Source organism: Pelophylax lessonae, assembly GCF_965119305.1.
Source record: "Pelophylax lessonae genome assembly, chromosome: 9".
Taxonomy (NCBI): Eukaryota; Metazoa; Chordata; class Amphibia; order Anura; family Ranidae; genus Pelophylax; species Pelophylax lessonae.
The window spans coordinates 152,089,215-152,106,400 of record NC_138776.1 but is presented as its reverse complement, the minus strand read 5'-3'; the positions used below and the strand labels follow the sequence as shown (position 1 = coordinate 152,106,400).

Below are 17,186 nucleotides of genomic sequence, written 5' to 3'. Positions count from 1 at the left end.
CAGAGCATAGTCTCAGGTGCATGGCCAGGTGTTACATCACCTCCCTCCTCATAAGCCTGTACCGCTTCAAAATGCAGAGCAACTAATTGGTCTACTCAGACATTAACTGTAAAACCTTAGTTCTGTCCTCCTTCTCAGCTTAAGACCACAAAGTCTGCTAAGTCTTCCCCAATGCCCTTTTCTCAATAAAAGGGTGACTCCACTCCTAAGAATTGAGAGGGGGGGGGGGTGTTTACTTCTCTCTTCGGTCCTAGACCTGTAGGTTCAGCTGGTGGTTTGAAATAGAGTTGAAACCCCCCTCACCGTTTTCTTTCTCAAATCAACTAAAATCTGCCCAAAGACAGTCCGGTTTGAAGAATGCTTTAAACCACCTCTTGTCCCAGGGGAGTGGTTGTGCCAGTATCCCCACTAGATAGGTTCAAAAGATTCTATTCTAGCCTGTTCACATTACAAAATCTAATTTTGTCCTGATTCTTGACCTGAAATCCCTCATACCTTCAAATTCCAAAATGGAATCCACAAGGTCAGTTATTGCCTTCTTTGAAATAAGAGGAATTCCGAGCATCCATAGATATCCATGATGCCAATCTGTATGTTCTCATTTGTCCGCCTCATCTTCCTTCCAGCTATCTGAAAACGTCCACAGGATATTCAGAGGCTCCAGGCTTGGGCCTGAGTAATCAACTTCCAACAATTTGCTTTCCTGCCTTCCCTTCACCTGAAATATTTGAATCGGATCCTGAAAACATCTCATGTAAAGGTTTTTCTTCTAGAGAAGAAAATGGTCTCATTGAGCTCACGCCCACGAGTTATGGTCAAATCGACGTTCCTTGGTGAGATTCTCCATGAATGTTTACACCTTATGGTAGTCTCCTTCGAGACTGTTCCATTCGCCTTATTCAATTTGGGACCTCTAAAGCACAACATCTTGTTGACCTGGAACAAGCATGCTCTTTGTCTCGACCTACTCATACTCCTGTTTAGTTAAGCAAGGAATTCACTACCTTGGTGGATCTCCAGCCCAGCCTTGATATGTTTTTCTTTACCTTATCGTTGGAAAGCGATATCAATCAACCAACGTCAGTCTTTCAAACAGAGGTGGAATGCTCTAGTCCCTCACGGGCCAGGGAACATGGTCATTGGTGGAAGCCAATCTTTCTATCCACATTCTGAAGCTGAGAGCAATAAGGGTTTTTCTACAACACTAGACCCCCCCCCCCCACTTCTATTAATTACACCCAATCAGACAATGCTGTGGCTGTGACTTACAGCAACCACTAAGAAGGTACCAGGAAGAATACAACTCTGAAGGAAACAAGCCAGATTATCTCATGGATGGAGACTTTGTCCAGCAATCTCTGCTGTCCCAAGAGTGAGCAAGTGAAATGCAAATTACCTACGCCATCACCGCCTTGATGAAGGGAGATGCGCCTTTCTCCTGACATCTTCAACCTTTTATATATCAGAGTTAGCAGACCCTGCATCTGGATATCCTGGTTTGGATCGGACACAAACACATAAGTGGTCCTTATACTCTGTGCTGACTTTGTCACACTATCCACTTATGCCTTTTTAATACAATACCCCAGTCAAATTTGAAGACACACATACAGATATTCCTACTCCATTGGTTGAGGCACAATGCTCTGGCCCCTGGTTTGGGATCCTTGCTATACCTCCAGGGGAATACAGCGGCCTCTGCCCACCCGCCGCCTCCTTGCAGGCGATGCCACTTTGCAGACATTGTCATCAAACAGCATACTCTTATCCGCTTTCTGCGATTTCTAACTGTGTGCAGCCATCTTGCCGCTTCCTACAGGCTTCTGGAAATCAGGGTACTCCATCTACATACCCCTGAAGAAAGGTATTCCTACCTGAAACGTGTCGGGCTTGGAGGATTTCCACATGCCTACTCACTTTTTGTGATCCATACTGTATATCAGCTGCCATCATCTGTGGTTTAATCACTTATTCTGGGATTTATACCGATTTATCTTCATTTTTGGCTTGTACTACATTTGTTTGTATTCATTTGTATATTATGATCGATTGATCATCTTCTTTTTTTTTTTTCTTTTTTTTATGCATTAAATAAATCTGTTTTTTATACTATTGGAATGGTGGTTGCCACATAGTCCCAACCCTAGGAGGACCCTCCTGTTCTTTGTAATGATTTGTACAGGGTCGAAATTATATCTCTCTCTGGAGTCTATACGTCTCTTAATACAAGAAAGCATTTTGCTTGCTTTGGAAACGGTGGCATTGCATGCTGCTATTAAAGTGGTTAAGTCAGTGTTCTCAATTACTGGCAGCCTGTCTTTTATAACAAGATGAACAACTCGGTGTATGTGTGTTCTTTTTTTTTTTTTTTTAATTCTAATCCTAAATATCTTAAAGCAGAGTTCCAGCAGTTTTTGTGCTTATTGTGCCCCCAACTACATCACCAACCTCATCTCTAAATATCAACCAAGCCGCTCTCTTCAGTCCTCCCAAGACCTCCTGTTCTCTAGCTCCCATGCTCTCCTCCAGGATTTCTCCTGAGCTTCTCCCATCCTTTGGAAGGCTCTACCCCAATCTGTCTGACTGTCCCCTAATCTATTCATCTTTAGACGATCCCTAAAAACCCTTCTCTTTGAAGAAGCCTATCCGGCTTCTAATACACGGTTTCACTTTCTCCATAAGCTCATCCCCCACAGCTGTTACCTTTTTGTATCAATTGACCCTCCCTTTTGTATTGTAAGCTCTAACAAGTAGGGCCCTCTGATTCCTTTTGTACCAAATTGTATTGTAACTGATGTCTGCCTTCATTTTGTTAAGCGTTGCACAAACTGTTGGCGCTACATAAATCTTGTATTATATTTAATAATATAATAACAAAAGTCAACAGCTACAAAAAGTGTAGCTGCTGACCTTTAATAAACACATTCACCTGCCCCACGATCCAGCGATGCTGTTGTCCTAAGCCTCGGTTCTCTCCCTCTCCTCTCAGTGGCACCGGCATCACTAGTGTGGGCACCTGGTTGTGACCGCTTATGGCTTCACAGCCAGGTGCGCACTGCGCTGCTTGTCTTGACTGGTCGGGCAATCTTCTAGGATCTGTGACATGTCCTGGAAGATTGTAGGAAGGGAGGGGGAGTGAAGTGGGAGCGGGTACCTGTCAAATCTAGGTACCCGCTCCCCCCCCCCCCCCCAAAAAAAAAAAGATTAATAAATTACCACGTCAGGGGGTCAGGAGGCCTTAAAGCGGAAGTTCCACTTTTGGGTGGAAATCCGCTTTAATCCACATCGCCAATGTGCGGTCAAGTCACGCCCGCCGCTCTCCTTCCCTGACCTAAGGACTAGTGTCCAATTAAACAGTGCATCAAGGTCCGCTTGGAAGTTGAAGACCTCCTGTAAGGATGTTATTCCACTGCATAGCTTGGGGGTCATCTGCAAAGACTAAAATGGTACTTCTAATCCCAGACCCTAAATCATTTATAAGTATAATTAAAAGTAATGGTCCTAACACTGAACTATGGTACACCACTAACGACCCTAGACCATTCAGAATATGATTCCTTAACCGCTACTCTCTGAATATTATCTTTTAGCCAGTTTTCTATCCATTTACAAACTGATTTTTCCAGGCCTGTACACTTTTCCTTACACATTAGCCATGTGTGGGAAACTTTGTCAAGCGCTTTTGCAAAATCCAAATATACTACGTCCATAGCCACTCCTAAGGATTTACTTACCTCATAGCACCTGTGATTCCCCAGACGTGGGAAAACTGGAGAATTTATTCTAGAGGACTTGTAGCTTCTAGATGTCTGTGTGCATTTGACCTTAGGAGTAAGGCAGGCCATAGAGCGTATAATCTTATGCAACAACTGGTGGCGTCGCAGGAAGCCTTCCCTGCAGGGAGAACACAGTGATTACTATTACCAGCTATAGCTGCTGGCAATAATCATTCTAAAAACCAGACATGCTGGTTTGTACCCAAGTCTATAGATGAATCTAATTGAGTACAATCAGTCTGCAAATAAATGGATCGAATCTTAGATGGTCCCTGCTGAACCAACGTAGAACAGGGTTAAGAAACGTCGTTACCTGCATAAAGAGAATTCTTTGGCAAGAGTGGTCTAGGTGTAAAATCTGCATTGCTGCACCGTTTTTCCCATCTCAGTTGCTGCATCTAGATACTTTAAGATAAAGTTCAAATTTGTTATTGTGGTGCCCATGATATTGTAGTATCAATGTGACTGTGGTTGTGGAAAGTAGTTAATATAAATCTTGTATATTAATACTACTTGGCACAAAAAGGTTGGGTCCAAGGTGGAGAGCGCTGTGGACTTTATATGTACAATTCTACTACATACCTGGCAGACAGGAATTTGTTTACATCCCAGTGCTGCTGTTGATGTAATAGCTACAATAGCACATGTCGGTAAAAAGCTCTCAATGGGAAGAATTCCCTTTTCCTCCTCATCTAGTCACAACTCACCATTGTGGATTTTCTCTCACCTTCAGTCCTGGGTACAGTACCCTAGGACAAAAGAAAATGGTGGATTCTTACTGCAGTGGTAATGACCGCAAAAAAAAAAACCTTTATATGGGGTCCTAACCCCTCACTGTATCTCACTTGTTTTGCTTTTAGATACATTTTAAGTAATACATTTTTTCAAAGACTTTGAATAGTTTTTCAGTGTTTTATGTCTGATTTTGTTAAAAAAGAAAAATGTATGAAGTATAAAGGAATCCCTGTGGTTCCAGCTGTGTTTCTGCATTGATGTACTTTGCTGTAATCGGTTTTTTTTTTTTTTTTTTCACATTTTGCCATGTTTGTCTTTTTGTGTGGTAAGACCCTTTTTGCCTTTGTGCTCTTTTATGTTTGTCCTTATGTTTCAATCATTCATTTACCTGTTTTCTGCAGATCTCTTCATGTCTTCTCTGCAAAGTGGACACTAATAATGGTGAACAGTCCAAAAACCTCAACCAATTAGAGAGGGTACTTCTTTTTAAGAGCCTAAAGGTCTTAACTATATTCCTCCTTTTGTACAGTGTGCTACTAAGACACAGGAAACCTGTAATTTGTGTAGCCTGTTTGCTTTTCTTTCATTCTCAGTCTAACCTGTTAGCATGGATGCATGAGGCATAAGGGGCTTTGCTGTGTTGAGATCTCTGCACTTGTGATCTAGAAAGTTACCTCCTAACTTGTGCTTCTGGAATGAAGTTGCTAATCTGAAATGGATAAATCTACCCTGTTTCCATTTGTATTGTATGTAACTGCAGCAGCACGTAGATGGGTATTAGCTAAACAGTCAAGTGTGCATATAGTTTTTGGTTTGATAAAGCAGTATAATTACATTCCCAAAACAGTAAATTTTACATAAATTCTGCACATTAATTAAAAATTTTTCTCCATTTTAATAACTTTTCCCTTTTAGTTTATGGAAGTATAGAACGTAATTCTCAGAGAAAAGGATCCCATTCATAGCTGTGCTCTTTGCCAGGTACTGAGATTGTAGAATGTAAAGGTAAAACACAGTGAGAAATTTAGGCTGCCTATAATCTTAAATTCAAATATGCATCCTGTAGATCCTGTAGTAATATAGAGGTCGACAGTAGGAGCCAGTAGGAGCCTCAGCATGGGTTAGGAGACCAGGAAATCAACACATTTGTGATATGTAGGACCTTCGACCAAAGGTTTCTCTTCTTCTTCAGAGTTCGGTGGTAAAGGAACATAATCCCCCAGGTCCTCTATAATGTGTGTGTAATGCTCGCCAGGAGAAAAATCTAGTTGAGTTCAAACAAGAGGATATTTTCGTTGTTTAAAAGGATCATATCTATAGATGATCATTATTTTATCATTACATGTGTTATTAGCACAAGGCTTAACAAGCACAGCAATTTGTGAATTTTGTCACTTGTGTTCAGGTGCAGTTGCCTTGTGCCTGATGGGTTTGTGGACTACTCTTGAGTCACCGTTGGATATTGTGACCACAGGTGTCAGCACTGCTGGCTATTTCCCAAATGCTTTTATACATTACTGAGACTACATGATTTTTTCAGATACATTCAAAGTACAGAGTATTGCTTACGTGGACTGAAAGCTTTGGTCACATATCTGTGTTACCTGCTGCAGGTTCATGTGGTAGGTTTGCGTTTTGGTGCCAGCAGTTAGCAAAGTAAATTGTCCTAGGTTTACTAAACCTCATCTATGCTGTGTTCCTAGATGGATATGAAGTGAATATCTGAAGACTATTTAAAGGTGAGAGGTTATTTTAAAGTGGTTATCAAGCCTAAACATTGTTACCTTAATGCATTCCACGCATTCAAGAAAAAAATGTTTAGGCATCAGTATCTCTCTCCCCCCCCCCCCCCCCCCCTTTACTTAACCTGAGCCCTAATGCAATCCAGCACTGTGCCTGTCTGCAGCTCTTCTCTCCCCTCACTTCCTGATCTTACTGGCTTTGCTGAGGCAGTGGGAGCCATTGGCCCCCACTGCTATCAATCAAAGCCGGTAATGAGGGAGCGAAGGACAAGTGAGCCCCGCTGTATGTGTCACTAGACACACAGAACGCAAGGCTTGGGAGCAAGCCCGCACGAGTGCCCTCATAGAAAGTGGAGTAGGCAGGGGAGCCAAGAAGAGGAGGTTAGGACCCCATGTAATTCCAATGCACAGAGTCGGTAAGTATAAACCTGTTTGTTATTTTAACAAAAAAAATTACATTTAAATAGTGATATGGGCTGATGTAAAGGGAATTGTGTACCAACCTATTTGATTGCCAGATTCTGGTACCATTGGTATGCTTTTTGCCACTTCTCTGACCCTCTTAATTCTTTTAATTCATGCCTAATTGCAAATGCCTACTTGATGGCGATTTGCTTTCATCGACCTACAAAAACGGTCTCTGATAGCGATCTGGCCTCACTTGAGTATTTTCCAGAAACACCTTAAGTTAAACCTTACCTGCCTTAATCCTACTTCTCAAGGCGAGCAATCCAGTTTCCAACAAGGACATTCTCATTTGATATTGTAACAGTGGTTGGTTGGAACTTTATTTCAGAGGGGTGCTTGGAATACACAGTACAGTATTACTGACAGCTGATTCATGAAGCATAACCAAAGGAAGGGAAACAGGATTGTGACTTTTTACGTTACCAGTATCTATATTACATACAGTATAGTCATTGAAGTGGATATAAACAAGTTAACATCACAAGGTACTGTACGTCACAAGTGTTGGTGTTTTAAACAGGACTTATTTATGAAAGAATATAAAACTGTCCACTTCTGTGGATAAATCTCTCCTTCCAAGTGACCAGTTACATTTTATCATTAAAGGAAATATGTTGTGATGAAATATGGATGTGGTCATTGCTAACCTCCCTTTCTGGATATACTTTTTTTTTTTTTTTTTTACCAGACTGTAATGCTGATCCAATAGCTTAAGCGTTTAGAGCAGTGATGGCCACCTTGCTTACAATAGGAGGCCTAAAGTGTGGTCCCTGACATTGCCAAAGTGCTACACATAATATTCACTCAATGTATTGCTGCAACTGCCAGAGGCTATGGACATGCAACAGCACAGAATCAAAAACTGCAGGCATGTCACAGGAGATGGTCAGAGACTATGGCATTTTAGATTGGAGTATCACTGCTTAAAGTATAACTAAACAATAGAGTAGAGAGGATTAGAACATCTGTCTAGTTTTTATCACTGTCCCCATTAGGGAGATTCTTCCTCTGTCATGTTTACCTTTATCATCGAAAGTAAAAGAAAATCTAAAATTATGGCTTGTCCCCAAAACGGTAATTAGTAGAAAATCTTCTAATGGGGACTCCCACGCTTTGGGGGAATTTCCTCTTACTTCCTGTTTGACTATGGGACAGAATGTAAAGGGAAATATCCCCAATGGGGCACATATTAAAAAAAAAAAAAAAAAAAAAAAAAAAAACCTCCCTTTATTCTATCCAAAAAAAAAAAAAGCACCCTGCTTAAAAATGTGCCCCATTCTAGATTACTCCTATCATGATCCATTCTAAAAGAAGAAAAAAACATTTAGAAGTAGAAAAAAATGGAGAAACGGGGTGGAGCACACAGAAAAAAGGAAGATAGATTAAGAAAATATGTCCTCCCGTTTAACTACAAAAAGCCAGGCTAAGGAGTATTTTTCCTTCACTAGATAGACTGTCTGCAGTGGCCCCACGAGCTGCACAATAAGTGCCAAAGGACTGCAGGTTTGGCTTTAGAGGCTTAGAATCAATGATTTGGGTCTCTGATTTGATGACTTTCAAGATATTCAGCAACTAATATTTTCAAAAGGATACTAATAGGAGCATTGCTATTTCCCTTTAAATCTCTGGGAAATTTGGTCACTATGGGTGCCTCTTTATAAAACATTTCACCTCCATAAATAACCCTTTGTTTTGTTCATACACAGGAACAGAGGACTTTAGAGGTGCTTAAAGGATAAATATTCATGTGCGCTCACATGCAGAATATTAAATAGAATGCCAAACCTCAACATCAACATTTTTTTTCTAGATCTTTATCAATAGGCATACAGCGCAGGAGAGGTACAAGGCAACTTATCTAAAATGCTAATGAAAGTAGAAAAAAATAAAAAGTTTAGCATCACCCTAAGGTATAGGTCACATGATATAGCCAATCTTTATCAAGGAACAGATACGCTTGAGTTGGCTAAAGCCTAAGAACTGAAATTCTCTCTGACTGTATTGTGTGTTTTTACTATTATGAATACAACCCCAAGATTAAAACAATGGGCACTGAAAAATCTACCTAAATACAGAATGCAATAATTTGCAAATCTCATCAACCCATATTTCTCTATCGTTCATTGACAGACAAAGCTCCATATCCTTCTTAACCTTTGGGTTATGCTGCTCCCTACAGGAGTGAGGACGCTAGGCAGGAAAAGTCTGTACCACGCCTATGGGGCAGTCCCTGGGGGTATACACCCACTTACTCTGCTATAGGCATTCTGTTTTTTTTCTGCCTAGAAGACCCATTCTACTAGGGCGCTGAGTTGCCTCTTGGGCTTTTTGCCATCAGGCGTCGGTGATACAAGTTTGCAAGGCGGCAACTTGGTCGTCTGTGCACATATTCACAAAATTTGGCCACAAGGTTTTTCAGGCTGCTGTTTAAAAGAGCAGAGTCTCTTTGAGGGTGTATGTTGTTTCTAGGTGAGCTCCAGTCGTTCCTGGATGAGCTCCATGTTACCTGGTTGGCTAAGTTTAGCCTTTGCTGAATTACGTTCTTTCTCTGCTTTGTTTTCCCACCCCTCATGCAAATACTGCGTTGGGACGCCCTAATGGTTAAGAAGAATATGGAGCTGCGTCTGTCAGTGAACAATAGAGAAAATTGGATTTTTGACTTACTGTAAAATCCTTTTCTTTGAAGTTCATTGATAGATGCAGCACCCGCCCCTCTATATATGAGTTGGGTCGGGGTTATTTTCTTCTGACACTGCTTGCCACCAAACTGAATGCCTATAGCAGAGTGAGTGGGTGTATACCCCCAGGGACTGCCCCATAGGCGTGGTAAAGAGTTTTCCTGCCTAGTGTCCTACTCCTGTAGGGGGCAGCATAACCCAATGGTTAGGAAGAACATGGAGCTGCGTCTGTCAATGAACTTCAGAGAAAACAGTTTTTATTTGCAATAGAACATAGAAAACCTATCAAAAATGTAAAACTTATAAAATGTACAATTTTAATAAGGTCATTTTGAATTTGATGGTAGGAAGACATCTAAAGGTGGAAGAACATTTCAGGTCAACAGGTCAGTAGCTTGATTTGGTGTAAAAATAGCATCTTAGAGAGTCAGTGTCTCCATAAGTAAAGACTGGCAGAGAGGTTCACCTCTCTGTGAAAACTGCATCTAAAAATTGTTGAACAATTTCAGCATAATGTTCCTCAGTGTATTATTTCAGACTTAAAATATATCATCTATAGCACATAATATCAAAAGATCTAGAGAATCTGGAGAAATCGCTGTGCGAAAGGGACAAAGCCAAAACACAGTATTGGATGCCTGTGATCTTTAGGTCCTCAGATTGCACTGCATAAAAAAGAGGCATGTTCCTGTGATGGACATCAATGCATGTGCGCAGGTATACTTCCAAAAACCAGTCTGTTACAACAGTTTGCTGTATCATCCAAAAATGCAACTTCAAGCTCTGCCATGCAAAACCATATTTGAACATGATCCAGCAATGCCGCCTTCTTCTCTGGGCCAAATCTCATTTAAAATGGTCTGTTGCACAGTAGAAAACTGTTCTGTTGTCAAATCGACCTGAGGGCTCCACATCCTCTGGACTAAAGTGGAGGGGGATGTTTCGGCTTATCAGTGCTTAGTTCAAACCCCTGTATCTTTAATGGTATGGGGGTGCGTTTAAAGTATACGGAATAGGCAGCTTGCACATCTGAAAAGTCACCATCGATGCTGAAATATATATTTCAAGTTTTAGAGCCGCATATGCTTCCATCCAGACATCATCCTTTTCTGAACCGCATAATGCATCTATGACAACAGTATGGCTTTATAATAGAAGAGTTCAGGTGCTGCCTGCAGTCCAGATCTTTTCACAAATTAAAAATATTTAAAACTAAAAACATGACAAGGAAGACCTAGGACTGTGAAGTAGTTATAATCCTATATAGGGCAAGACGGGACAATATTTCTCTCCAAAAACTCCAACAACTGGTCTCCTAAGTTCCCAGATATTTATAGAGCGTTTAAAGAAGAGGGAGTGCTACATCATGGTAAACATGACCATGTCCCAACTTTTTTGAGATATGTTGCTGCCATCAATTTCAAAATGACCCTATTTTTTTTATTAGAGTTGTACAATTTCTTGGTTAAAACATTTGACATGTTTTCTATTGTGAATAAGATATAGCTTTAAGAGATTTGCATATTGTTATGTTCTGTTTTTATTTAGAATTTACACAGGGTCCTGACTTTTTTTTTTTTTTGGAATTGGGGTTGTAAAATAAAAGGAATAAAGGAAGGAAAGAATGTGGGGATGTCACATCTAGCCACACAATGTGGGATGGGTTCTAGGATCTATTACCTGGCTAGGTAAATATTCTCTCTATCGGGGAGGGAAGAGAAGAGTTATGTTGGATTGTGAGAATAGTCTATTGGTACAGTCCTCAGGGTCAGCGAAGCAAGAGGGTGGGAAGGGGAGACGGTAAAGAGAGGGAAAGAATCACTTAGGGCAATGGGATGTTGTCACTTGGGGGGGGGGGGGGGGCTGAAGGGATAAGTGAGTCTACTAGAGCAGATCTTTCTGTAATATGTTGAGTAAGTATGTTACGCCTACTCTGCAAGAAGGTGTTCCTTTATCTGTGAGGGTAAACTGATGCAAGTAAAACCAGATCTTATTAAACCCATCTGATCTGTTGTTTGGGCATGTGTTAAATCCTCCATTCTAATAATCGCTTCCACTTTGGTTAGTCATAGTTGAATTGAGAAAGATGCTACTACTCTCCACCATGCTGGGATACAAACGTTGGCCGCATTCAGGAGATGCCTTAGAATTGATTTCCTATCGATTTTTGGTAGGTATCTGGTTGTTATGAAGGAGGAAAAAGAATCCCATGGGATGCTACAGTCAGGGAAATGCTTTGAAATGACATGTGTGCCCTGCCAGAATCATGTGAGCTTGGAGCAGGACCAAAAAATATGCAACAATGTGCCTTTGACTACATCTCCAACAACGGTCTCATACTGCGGGCATTGTTCTGTTTTAGAGCTGGAGCTCTGTACCAGCAGGAGTGTATTTTAAATTGTTCTCCTGTATGCTACTACTTTTTTGAGTTTTCAACAAGCGAAGATATGTTTTTTGCAATTATTCAGTCGCAAAGTTCATGGATAAATCTTCTATGTCAGATCTGAATGAGGGTCGGTCTTCTGGTTTAGGGTGCAATTAGGTGGGTATAGAAGAAAGAGAATGAATGTCTAAGTCGCTCAGTGCTGGAGCACAGGCTTTCAAAGTACGTCAATGGGTGGTTAAAATTTATGGATGGAGGGACAGAGGTGAAAAAAAATTGAAAAAGAACCACAGTGTATTCCAGGAAGGTAGTCGATAAGGACCCGTGGGCCAAGATTATGTGATTGACAGCCAATCTGAGGTACCACAGAATTAAGAGGCGTGTTAGAGGTTAGCCATAAGTAAGTTCTGGTAACGGGGTCATTAGACTGAGGCTAAAATCTGGATTTCCTTTAATGGGAAACATCAGAGAAGGGGTAGGAGCAAGATTAAATTGTTTGTCTTATGAATATTAGGTAACTTTTGAATTTATATTTGGGTGAATTTATAGTTGGGTGAATGTTTATATGGTGTGGTAGAGAGTTGGGGCACCAAGGATTTTTTCTTTTAGGGGATCCCTGCGATATCATTTTCTAAGGTGACCCAGGCCTTGCTGGATTTGTCTTTTCCAGGCAATCATTCTGACCAGATGACACATCAGATGGAAGGTGGGTAAATCTGGAAGAGCAATTTCTCCATATATTTTGCGTCTTATGAGATATTGGAATCTCATTTTAAAGTCAGCATTTGCTGGCCACAGCCTGTTAGCTCTTCATTGTCCTGGGAGCTCAAATGTTTGAGTTTTACATGGCCCGCCATCTCTTTGCAGGCCTTTCAGAAACGCCAATTCTGTTTTGTGGCATTCTATTTAATGTTTATTAGATTTAACAACAACTGTGCTGTATTAGGGCTTGCATATACAATCCATTCAATTTGTATCCAGTCAGGTAGGCCCCAATTTACATAGTTGTTGGTAATGCTGAAAATATCTGAAGATGATAGTATAAATTGTAAAGTCTATGGCAAATGTGTAGATTCACAAGCACCCATTATTATTTTTTAAATATTTTGAAAAAATTGTAGCATTTCAAATTTACTTTGCTTTATTGCTGTGCTGTTTTATGTAACCGAGATAATTTGTGTTTTAAATTGTCACATTGGTTATTTTAGGTGAACCTGACATAAATATACACATATAAAATAATATAAGTCCTAGAAGTAGAACCAAAGGTGCATGCATTTATCTTGTCAGTAAAACTTTATACACTGGGAATCACCTAAACTCAGGTATGCGGTGCATACAATCCTTGATTTGACAATGTTTTAGGTTGCTTAAAGTGTTCACCTTTTACAGAAAATCTGTAAAGATGACCTAACACCGGACTCCCTCCTTCCGCCTGGTTTCTGCTGTACTTAACCTCACATGATCCTGAGCTGTCAAGCCTTCTGCAGCTCTACCGGTTCAGGGATTTGAAGTCCCCACTTCTTGCTTTCCTCTGTCCAGCGCTACCAGTATGGACCAGACAGATTCTAATTGGTCACCACTGTGACATGGATGGTACTGACCAATCAGGACCCATCTGGTCTGTATCTGGATGGAGAGAAGAGAAAGCAGCTGGGCTCTCAAAGCCCCCAGACCAGTTGAGCAGCTTGCAGGAGCCTAGACAGCCCAGTATCACAGGCGATAATTGCAGTGGGGGCAGGAGGCTGAAGATCTGCTGTTAAGTCACCATTACAGATTTTCTGTAAAGGTGAACGAACACTTTAAGTTTAAATATTTTCTCATTAAAGCCAGTATTTGACTCCTTTCCACCTCCAATTACTCTACATATGAGTTTATGGGAAGTTAAATCAGCCCTTTAAAACCTATTACATTGACTTGAGTGGTATTTAGATAATCAAAGGCAGTTAGTGTTACTAAACCCACAACAGTAAAATCTGTCTGTAGATGCAGAATAGTACGCTTGTTATACTCACTGTGCAGCTTACTGTAGGTGATTAATCCTCGGCATTGTGTAAATAGGATGTGTGATCCCGTATGCACAGACCCTCCCCCTCCTGCACAATCACTCTGGGCAAGTTCAGATAAGACACAGTAAGTGTAGTTCAGCTGCACATGCTCAGTTTGGTCTCTCTTGCTGGATAGAATACTTGGTTTTAGCTGAGCTATTCAGGTCACATGGTATTAACATCACACATTTGGACGTGTATACAGATCCTAAATGACAACCCAGTCCCCCCCCCCCCCCCCCCCATGCTCAGTAACTAAAAAAGAACACAGTGGGTGGGATGTCACATCTTGATTGATGCTCCACCTCCCATTAAAGCATGAGGATACAGGCTATACAGGATTTCAAGAGGCAGTGAAATCTCCTACATGAACACTCTGGACTCCGGGTGGACCCTGCAGAGTATCACGTCACCGCAGTAAACAGATCAGCTAGCAAGGTATATATCTGCAGTATTTTAATGTAAAAAGATTATTTATAAGCTGTGCATGGGGCTGATGAACATTTTTTATATTGCTGGATTTAGGAACAGTTTAAGAGGTTGAGGTTGTAGACAACATGTTAAGAGTGTTCCTGTAAATGGAAGTGTCATGTTGTCATGTTTAATAACTAGTTTAACCTTGTGTGCCTTCATGCTGTTTGCTTGTTATTATGGCAACACAGAAAAGCTAGCACATGGAAGTGTTGGATAGGACAGGTCTAGCTGTTGAGCATTTGAAAGCATTAACAATATGCCAAGTTATTTTAGTCTAACCTCTTTACAGTGAAATTTGCACAGTTTAACAACAAATAGAAGAGCAGTGCTTAAAGTAGGCCTATGCTCAAATGTTAATGGACAAATCAAGAGAAATACTAGATGTGAGTTAGTTGCCTTTCCTGCAGTGTATATTGCTCCAGGTTCCCTCTAGTGCTGCTTGCGTAGCCAAAAACCTAGACATTTGGTCATGTGATCTCTAGAGGGATAAAAATTCAGACCAGATAATTTTCCACTTCAACAAATATGATGTGACCATCTACCAAGGTGATTGTGAGTATCCCTGGAAAGAGTTTTTAAACGTTAGTGTCTCTTTAGTTATTCACCATTGCTTTAAAGTGTAAGTCCACCCTTAAACTAAAATCTCTGCATCTATAGACATCCACGATCTAACACTAACCTATCTAGCCCTGTAAAGAAGAAATCAGTATACATACCCACTTTCCCTTAACTAATACTTTTTACAGCTTTTATATAGTAGCAACACCCAGTTATCAAGGTCAAACTCAACAAAACCTATGAAGCCCAAAATGTCTTAATATAGCAAACATGATGAATGTTTTCAGCCTCTGATATAGTTTTTCTCTAAAGAAATATCTAGTTTTTAAAGCGGGAATAAAGGACTTGGTGACTTGTGGTCTAGACCCTGAACATAACTAAGATAGTTCTAGATCCCAATGTATTGTCATCAGCTTATCATAAGAATACTTTCTAATAATGTTTTTGCTAAAATTAAAATACATTTGGAACCATGGATCATCCTATTTAAAAGGCAAGATCACAGGAGAGCTTTTCATGCCAGCGGTATTTTATAGTGGATTCACCATATAAATAATCCTAATGTAACTGATGATCACTGAATATCGGTGTGAACGGGAAGACCTCTGCTCCATTGAGCATGCATCATTTTTTCTTTCTCTTTATTTGTGAGAAAAGATTCTTTTGTATAACAGAATTACAGCCTTGAAATGTCGGGCATATGAAAAGCTCTCATGTGACCCTAGCTGAAGTGTGCATGTTATTGTGCCCTTACCTTCATGTCTTGATGTGTCAACCAGTCCCCTGTCTGCAATCCAAATGTGTAGCTGTAGGAACTTTAATTGAATTACTAATTATGGCTCGTGCCATTTTTCCTTGAGGCTTACAATATCTTTTGGAAAAACAAACGGGTTCAGGTAAGGAGGACTGTAAATCTCCGTCTCCCCTCCCTCGTAACAGTTTTTTCTGCCTCTTTGTGAATTTCTGTACCTGTATCTACACTCTTTTTGCTGCATTGTTTATTTTAATGTCATCTTTATATACAAAGTAATGTATATTGTTTTCATATCTGCAGTAAAAAAGTGTATCTGGTATCTTCACATAATGGATGCAGTTAGGGATTTGAATCGGTATCCATGAGAATTGAACATGTTGCTTAATATACGTAATAATGTATGATTTTACTGTTCTTACTGCTCTTCAGTGTTTTTCTAGTTTTAACATGCAAGTGCACTTATAGGAGTCGTAACCTCCTCTATCCCTTGCTTCTCTTGCCATTCTAATTAATTTTGCACATATGACTTCACATAACCAATCCTTCTCTTGGCCATACTATACTTTACAGGCAACATCTTCACTTTTATCTTTTCCATATTCCAGTTCTGTACTCTGAGCGGCTCACCCCTCAGATAAGTCATACAATTCTACTTGGTGCATGCAAATTAATTAATATAAAAAAAAAAAAAAAAAAAAAAAAGCACAGAGGCACAGGTTGGAGTATGGAAGTTAAAATGATGGAGCAGTGGCCTGTGTGACATAGTCTGGACCTGGGAAAGCTGTGAAGTAGGACCATTATGTCTATTAGGAATGAGAATGGAATTGGAGAAGGTGATGGCCCTTGAAAAAGCTCATACACATTAAAAGGGATGGAAAATGTACCTTAAAAAGGCAGGTAAAAGGGCAAAGGCCTAGTCACCAATATAACCTGTGGTTTTCCTGTAGCTGGTCTTTTACCCAGCACTAACTTACCATGCTTTTCGCTGGACTATATATCTGTGGGGGGACCGCAACCTTCGTAAAGACAGGGCTTTGTGTTTTCATGTTGGACAGAGTCTCCAGCAAATAGAACAGTAAGCAACACAGCAGTGACATCACTAAATCTCACTCCAAATTACCCTGGCAGTCATAGGTAGCTGTGCCTTTGATCTCAAACTGCAGATGTACAACTTCTAAGCTGTAGGCACAGGTGTACCTAGATGCACACTTATATACCAGAAAGTGCACAGCTATTTTTCAGGAGATATTCAAGACAAAGGGTACATTTTCTTCAGGGCACTGCTTAGGCACAGTTATGTTTTCTAAATGTTCTTTAGTACATAGTAATTTTTATTTATTTTTTATTTTTTTCAGTTAATAATGGAAAATCTAATGTATAAAATACCTCTGCACAAGAAATATAATCAGCAGTGTTCAGTGGTTATCACATTTATGGGAGAGTAAACTATTAAAAGAGAAGTTTGGTATTTTTTTTTTTTTTCCTACTTACCTAGGTAGATGCAGCATTAATCCCCCACTGGCTCTAAGGCTGAGAACTGAGCGACCAAACACCGCTAATCTCTCAGTTC

The 17,186-nt window shown here is 40.3% G+C and overlaps 1 protein-coding gene across 5 annotated transcripts in view; it reads left to right on the top strand.

Annotated features, from left to right (window-relative positions):
• GBF1 (golgi brefeldin A resistant guanine nucleotide exchange factor 1) overlaps nucleotides 1-17,186 on the top strand; it is a 332,969-nt gene that overhangs the window by 185,078 nt on the left and 130,705 nt on the right. For 2 of the 5 annotated variants that reach the window (XM_082268417.1, XM_082268420.1), the window contains exons 9-10: nucleotides 4,913-4,987; nucleotides 15,723-15,758. The exons of the other annotated variants lie outside the window; for them this stretch is intronic. In XM_082268417.1, coding sequence (XP_082124543.1) covers nucleotides 4,913-4,987; nucleotides 15,723-15,758 — 111 coding nt within the window. The remainder of the gene's footprint in view (nucleotides 1-4,912; nucleotides 4,988-15,722; nucleotides 15,759-17,186) is intronic. 5 annotated transcript variants of the gene reach the window in all.